Here is a 7388-nt window from a genome sequence, read left to right as displayed (position 1 = left end):
CTATTTTATACTTAGCGAATCACTCACCCTTTAAGTAAGCTGGGTGGGGATGGGTGCGCCTGCGCGGTTTTAAAGCCCTGCCCCAAACTGCCAACACTTCGCGCAAGCGAAGTAGATCTTCCTTGCCTGAGAGTACGCGTGCGCACCTACAAGCGTAATCCCGGAAGATAAGACGCTTGCGCAGTGAGAACCTCGGTGACAGTACACCCGGTGGGGCGCTGGCCAGTCATGGCGGAACCTTGGTCTGGGCAGTTTTTGCAAGCTCTGCCCGCTACGGTGCTCGGAGCGCTGGGCACCTTGGGCAGCGAGTTCCTGCGGGAGTGGGAGACACAGGACATGCGAGTGACTCTCTTCAAGCTGCTCTTGCTGTGGTTGGTGTTAAGTCTCCTGGGCATCCAGCTGGCGTGGGGGTTCTACGGGAACACAGTGACCGGGTTGTATCACCGTCCAGGTGAGGCTCCCTACGAACCTCCTTGGCCTGGCTGCCCCTACCACCACCAAGCTGTATCACTTGTTTCTTCTGTGTCCGGGTAGACTGCCACTGGTCCCTCAGAAGCCTCGTTGTATCCAGACTTACACCCCCATACCATTTTACACTAGAATCCCCACCTGTCCATCATCACGTTGTAACTGTTTCTCAAAAACCCTTACCAGACAGTGCCTAGTCCCTAGCATCCCAGCCCCAATCCCTTAAACTATACTGGTGGTCCCTGACTTGACCTGCTCAGAGCCCCACCCTCAGCCTCCTGCAGCTCTGGGTGTGTTCCTGCCTCCAGGTCTGAGTGGCCAGAATGGATCCACACCTGATGGCTCCACACATTTCCCTTCATGGTGAGTAAATCTCTATCCCAACCCCATGCTTGGCAGTCAGGGGACACTCCAGTACTGGTAACAGGGAAGAGAATTCTCAGGATGCCAGTGCCCTAGCTTAGTGAGTGGCCTTTGCAAGAACCCAATTCTCAGGATTGGAGTTGGGCGTTTACCAGTGCCCAGAGAGCCTCTTATCAGCATATTCAGTGGGGATGGATGGGGGTGTTACCATAATTTTAGAAAGATGAAGTGGCAGGTCTATTGGAAATGATTCCCTTTGTTGGGAAGTCCTTCATTAGGAAAGCAAGAGCATCTATTCTAGGCAAGTACTGTACCATTGAAGCTATAACCCCCACCCAGCCTAACAGCCTCTATTCTTAGCACACTGCCTCATCAAGTCAGCCTCCTAATCTCTGAAAAAACAGCTTACTTATCAAGACATTTCGTTCAGCCAATCTCTGAGCTTCTACCATATGACAGAGGTCACAGCAGGGCCAAGAAAACAAGGACAACCCAGACTCTGCTTACAGTGGAAGCAAGAGGTTTAGAGGGGAAGTAAGTACAAATGCAAAGGGGCTCAGGGACCACCCCCATGACACCTAAACTGAGACCAAAGAGAGAGTAGAACACTGGATAAGGGGAAAAAATAGCTAAACAGGCTCACTAACTAGGACAAATGTGACATATTAGGAGACTAGAGGAGGCTGTGATGGTGAACTTGGAACACAAGAGCATAGGGGGACCATGGAGCAATACAGCGGCCTGATCTCATTAGCATTTATAACTGCCTGCTTAATGGCAAGTATTCGTGGATAGACTATTCTGCTATCCATGAAGTAACCTTGCTTCTCTCCATTACTTTCAGGGAAATGGCAGCAAATGAACCTCTCAAAACCCACAGAGAATAAGGGAAGGCAACAGCAGAAGGGTCTCCAGAGACACCACTGGGTCTGCTGTCTCCTAGGCTGCATCCTGCTGCTGCCCAGACCCCTTGGAAAACTGCAGAGGGCTTGGGGTTGGGGGACTGGAGTACCACAGTACTTGCAGGGTGAGCCTCTGTTGCCTTCAGGCTTGCCTCCGACAGCTCCAGGTACCAGGCAGGTGAAGTTTGTCTCTACCATGTGTCTTGCCCTAAGACTTCTGTCAAGGGTTAGAGCTGGGAAGCATCTTGGTTGGGAAGGTCAGCAGTCCCTTTTTCACCTTGTCTTTTTCCTGTCCTCTTCATTCCCTTAGGGCATGATCTTACAGAGATTTATCTTTCTAAGAGGAATCTTGAGGTTAACCAGTTCTGAGATTTATGAGGGAAGTCTGTTCTCCCCTAAGCCTTGATTTCCTTGGCTTTGCTTTGTAGGCAAAAAGCCAGGTAATCCTGGCCTGGACCAGAGCACCAAACATGGACCTCCCTGGCCCAGTCAGTCTTTCAGGTCAGAGGCAGGCAGAGGAAGTTATCCTTTCCCAGCTGACCTGTTTCTCTGTTCTTTGAGGGCAAGCTGAGTACCTGAGAGGCACTGAGTGCCCCTAGAGTCCCTGGTATTGATTACTAGCTCCCCTGCTTAAGTGCCCATGGGGTGTTTTGGTTTGTACCTTGTCACCTCCTAGGGAGGTACTAAGCAGTTAGTGCAATGACTTCATTGTGCCCTGCAGCCTTATCACTTCCCATCTGGACAAGGGTTCATCCTAAGAGCCTGCTAGTATCTTTTCAGCCCCTAAAAATATCAGTAAGAGTGAGCCACTAGCCAGATAGCCCTGGGCCCTTCACAGTGGGTCAGAAGAGGTTCTAAAGGGGTGGATGGCAAATGTCCCCAGGGAAACACCACTTCCTGAGAACACTATAATTCCTAAAAGCATTGTGGCCCTGGATCTATCTCCTCTAGTGGTTGTATTTCTTCCTGTCTCTGCTGGGCCACTGGCTACCTCAGGTGTCCCACTGTCTCTTTGTTAGATGTCACATAGGCTTCTGGCAGCCTTTGTCTACAAAGACTTTGTAGCAGGTGTACTATAAATGAAACTGTACTGAACTCCTCATGCACAAGTACCTACTCCAGTGATGCATCTGTATGGCAGAAAGATGTTCTTCACAGTCTCAGGTCCACCCCCTGACATCCCTACAGGAGCAACTGAAGATGTGGCATATTAAACAGAGAAGTGCATCAGTCGTGTGGTTATTCCAACCGAGCAAGGGTGTGTGCACACGGGCAACCAGTAAGGGATCATGGGTGTGTTGCCCTCAGGATCCAAAATTCAGTAATTTGCAGAGGTGGAGAACTGATGCCAGCTCCCTAGAGTGGTGGTAGATTGCCTACCAGGGATAATATCCCCATTAGGTTTGGGGATGTGGGAGTGGGAGGGATAGAGAGAGTTGAGTTAGTGTTTCATGTTGTCCAAGCTGGCCTTTGATTCAACATATTGCCGAGGATGACCCTGAACTCCCAACACTTTTGTCCCCAACTCACAAGTCCTGGATTAAAAGGGGATGCCACCACACCACGTCTATATCCCTGTTAGTTTATATATATATATGTGGCCTCTTTCAAGGAGAGCTTACTCAGAACCTGTGTTGGAGGCCAAGAAGACAGGCATTAGGTTCGCACCCCAGGAACCCAGTGAACAAGGGAACAATAAAGCTAGAGACCATGGCAAGTAGGAAGAAAGAAAATTTTCTTATTTATTTTTGTGTGCATTGGTGTTTTGCATGCATTCATATCTGTGTGAGGGTGTCAAATCACCTTGAGCTGGATCACAGACAGTTGTGAGCTGTTGTGTGGGTGCTGGGAATTGAACCTGGGTCCTCTGGAAGAACAGCATGTGCTCTTAACCACTGAGCCCTCTCTCCAGCCCCAGAAGGAAACTTTAATTTTTTTTCAAGAGTTAGTAAAATAGTTATTCACAACAAGTACCCAATCTACCATGTCTTGCTGCTGCACAGCAGGTTGAGTTGACTAGGGAATGTGGAAGGGTGAGTCTGTGTTTGCTTAACCATCCCTAAGTTTGCACACAGGAACAACTCACCCGACACTGAGTCAGGAGTCATTTTTATCCGAGGAAAGGCAGAGTATGCATTCATGGAGAGCAAAGTGGAAGGCACCTAAGCTCACACTGCCCACAGTAATAGCCCTTTGAAATTAGAGAAACCATCGTGAGGTAGGTTGGGCAGGTATCCTCCACACAAAGGCAGACATTTGTTCTCTGGCCAGCCCCTGGCAGAATAAGGTTAGTGGGATTGCAGACTAAAATAGGACATTAAGTAAGGTGATTTGTCATTTAAAAATCAGGCCCTAAAGTTAGGATAGCTTGGTGGGGAAGGAGAATAGATGGGATGCTCTCCCCACCCTAATCAGACCACATTCAGCTTCCACCCTCCCCTGTGAGTTCTACTTCTGTCCTGACTAAGCACTGTAGAATGCCTTCTAGGGCAAGACTCCTGGAGGGAACTGCTTTCCCATGGGTCATCTTCACTTGAGAGTGTAGTAGTTCGTGGGCACAAAGGGCATTTTGCTAACCACTGTCATTTGTTGCTTCCGCCGAACCTCCACCAGCAGCTGTGTCCCTGGCCGACTGTATTTGAATGGCACATATCCCATTGCCACATTCTTCTTCAGGCTGGGTGAAGGGCAGCCACTGGTCACTGTGCCTGTCCAGGCATAAGCCATAGGTTAACACAACCCTGCCAGCCCAATATCCCTACCTTGGATACCCTGCCAGCCAATGTCCCCTCCTGGACCACTTACCAATCACAGTGCCTTCTGTGCTCAGGATAGGGCTGTGAGCTCTCATTGGAGCCCCTTCACATATCAACCCCACACGTCTCTTCTGCACCTCGCCCTTCAGCTGGGGCACAATGATTTTGGCTCCTGGGAAGTCCATAGCAGTTCGGCGCCGCTTCCCTGGAAAGGAACACACCAGATGTAAGCTGCACATAAGTCCTGGACACAGGAATCCTTTACTACGAAGGCCCCCAGTGATGTCATTTAGCATCACTTGGGCTCTATTCTTCCCCTGCACTACAGTCAGTCAATCAATTATCTCCTACCCCCTGGAAGCCATACTTAGGGTCCTCAGTTTCTAAAAGGCAAAACCACAGTAGCACCTTCAGGGAATGAAGGCCCAGCAAAGCTGAGTTACTTGTTGCAGTATATACAACCTTAGGAGTAGTTATGGACTTGCTGATCTCATTAAAAGATACTCTAATCTTCAGGACCCCTTCAGTGCTAGCCCAGCTCACCCAGTGTCCAGCCGAGGCTGCCCTCCACAGGTGTAGTATGTTCATCAATGTCATTCCCATACAGACAGAGGCCTGCCTCCAGGCGCAGGCTATCTCTAGCTGCTAGTCCTGCCAGCTTCACCTCTGGGTTTTTCAGCAGAGCAGTTGCCAAGTGGACTGCCCCTACTGCTGGCACTGAGATCTGCACAAAGGACAAGAGAGCAGGTGGGCAGTTACCCCCTGAGCCTTGAATCCTGTAACCACTTTTGGTTGTACAGAAGTGAAACGCTCCTGTACAAAGAGTGACATTCTCCATTTCCCCTACTCTCATCCCTCTGAGACAGGCAGCTCAGCCTGGCCTCTAACTTATGATTCTCCTGTCTCTACTTCCTGGGTGTTGGGGTTATAGGCATGTGCCACCCTCTGCCAAACTTTACAACTGTATTTTTTGTTTTGGGGTTTAATTTGGCTTTTTTTTCTTTGAGATAGGCTCTCACTATGTAGCCTTGCTTAGCCTGGAACTCACTATGGAAACCCAGACCATCATGAACTAAAATGTTCCTGCTTCTGTCTCCATAAGTACTGGGATTACAGGCATGAGACCCCATAGGGAATAGTTACTTCTCAACATACCTCCACACCATCTTCTCCTGTGTAGCCACAGCGGGTCACGCGACAGCCAGCCACACCAAACACCTCCATCACAGCACTGGTCATGAAGGGCAGTTTCCTCAAATCATCTGTCACACCAGCCTGTAGCACTTGTGCTGCAGCAGGTCCTGAGCCCAAAAAAGAATAACAAGGGTCTTGGACCCAGCACTTCCTGTACTACAGCCTTTACTTAGGAAGCAGAACAGGTCCCAAGCAAGTCTAACTCAGCAAAACAGAAAAGGATGCCCTTGCTCCAACCCTTGGACAGCTTTGCAGAGAGGAAAGATACTTAACTTTGGAATTATGGCATACAGCTATCACAGCATCCATACCTTCTTCTCGAGGAAGCATCCATACCTTCCTCTCGGGATAGCATCCATACCTTTCTCTCGAGAAAGCATCCATGCTAAGCAGCAAAAAAAGGCAGGAAGGCAAGTGCTGGTTCTAGCCCCAACCTGGCCCGCTCACCTTGCAGAGCTAACAGGGCATTATCTATCACCTCCAGGCCTACATCACTGCCCCTGTTCTGGAACTCCTTGACCTTGTCCTGAAATGAAAACCAGAAGCACATCAGCGTCTAAAACCATTACTGAGCACCTACTCTGGGTCGGACACTGCAGAACTGGGCAGGCTGATAGCAGGCTGATTCCCATCTTAAAATTCACGTAGCTGCTAACTGGTAAGGAGGACCTAAGCCCACGTCTGACACCTCACTTACATCATAGAGGATGATCATTTCAGGGCCAGGGTCAGCTTTTTTTTCTTAATATTTTTTTTAACATGATGATTTTTTTTATTTATTTATTAATTATGTATACAGAGTTTTCCCTGCATGTGTGCTGCAGGCCAGAAGAGGGCACCAGATCTCATTACAGATGGTTGTGAGCCACCATGTGGTTGCTGGGAATTGAACTCAGGACCCTTGGAAGAGCAGGCAATGCTCTTAACCACTGAGCCATCTCTCCAGCACCCCTCCCCACCTCTGCTAGTCTCTATCCCCAAACCCTGATGCACACATGGAGTGCCTACTCTTCAGTCTATTGGCTGTTCTTGTACTAAGAGTCATTTTCTGAGCCCCTATCTGCACTGGGCACTGCTTTATGAACAAAAAATATAAAAGACCTAGAATAAAAGGCAGCTGTAGGGCCAGGCAGGGGCGGCACACGCCTTTAATCCCAGCACTTAAGAAGCAGAGAGAAGCAGGTGGACTCTGTGAGTTCGCAGCCACAGCCAGCCTGGTCTACAGAGCAAGTTCCAGGACAGCTAGGGCTGTTAACACAGAGAAACCCTGTCTGGAAAAAACAAAACAAAAGCAACTATACCTGCATGAGAGCTAAGTCCTTGTCCCAGCAGCCAGCATTGGACACTACATACAGGTGCCCCTCCGAAGTATTGGTCACGATCAAGTCATCTAGGATGCCTCCAGCTTCATTGGTAAACAGTGACAGTATGCCCTAGCATTAAAGCAGAACATCCTTGTCTCCAGGTCCAGAAAGCCAAAGCCAAGTGTGAGCCAGAAACATTCTTAGATCCACTCAGCTACCACAAATTCATGAATGCAGTTTTGGGTAAAGGGTGCAAGGGAAGGCTCAAATCTAGGGTCTTTGATCTTCATTTGTCAAGTACATTCCCACCCCTCCCAGACAAGTGGGACCTTTGTCTCCCTTACTTTTCAATTCTTTTTTTTTTTTTTTTTTTTTTTTTTTTTTTTTTTTTTTTGGTTTTT

At 48.8% G+C, this 7388-nt stretch overlaps 2 protein-coding genes across 2 annotated transcripts in view; one reads left to right on the top strand and one right to left on the bottom strand.

The window, feature by feature from the left end:
• Nucleotides 1–2960, top strand: Tcta (T cell leukemia translocation altered). The gene is made up of 3 exons (XM_050139112.1): nt 1–451; nt 777–831; nt 1676–2960. Exons 1-3 carry the CDS (start codon nt 229–231, stop codon nt 1716–1718), a joined length of 321 nt encoding a protein of 106 aa, XP_049995069.1. The 5' UTR covers nt 1–228; the 3' UTR covers nt 1719–2960.
• A 491-nt stretch (nt 2961–3451) lies between these two features.
• Amt (aminomethyltransferase) overlaps nt 3452–7388 on the bottom strand; it is a 6039-nt gene continuing 2102 nt past the window's right edge. The window contains exons 4-9 of the mRNA XM_050139105.1: nt 6985–7116; nt 6131–6209; nt 5645–5790; nt 5033–5213; nt 4539–4694; nt 3452–4441 (exon numbers count right to left, since the gene is read on the bottom strand). Of these exons, the coding sequence (XP_049995062.1) occupies nt 4263–4441; nt 4539–4694; nt 5033–5213; nt 5645–5790; nt 6131–6209; nt 6985–7116 (873 nt within the window). The 3' untranslated portion in view covers nt 3452–4262. The remainder of the gene's footprint in view (nt 4442–4538; nt 4695–5032; nt 5214–5644; nt 5791–6130; nt 6210–6984; nt 7117–7388) is intronic.

The sequence above is a fragment of the Alexandromys fortis genome, unplaced genomic scaffold, assembly GCF_014885135.2.
Source record: "Alexandromys fortis isolate MF-2015 unplaced genomic scaffold, M_Fortis_MF-2015_v1.1 scaffold_36, whole genome shotgun sequence".
Classification (NCBI taxonomy): Eukaryota; Metazoa; Chordata; class Mammalia; order Rodentia; family Cricetidae; genus Alexandromys; species Alexandromys fortis.
Note: the sequence above shows the minus strand (reverse complement) of the source record. Positions and strands in the feature narration are given on the sequence as shown.

Excerpts from the sequence above, each read along its gene's own strand:
- Tcta (XM_050139112.1), top strand. The coding sequence starts at position 229 with ATGGCGGAACCTTGGTCTGGGCAGTTTTTGCAAGCTCTGCCCGCTACG. Across the intron at positions 452-776 it reads CGGGTTGTATCACCGTCCAG|GTCTGAGTGGCCAGAATGGA; the intron begins GTGAGGCTCCCT and ends TCCTGCCTCCAG. Across the intron at positions 832-1,675 it reads TCCACACATTTCCCTTCATG|GGAAATGGCAGCAAATGAAC; the intron begins GTGAGTAAATCT and ends CATTACTTTCAG.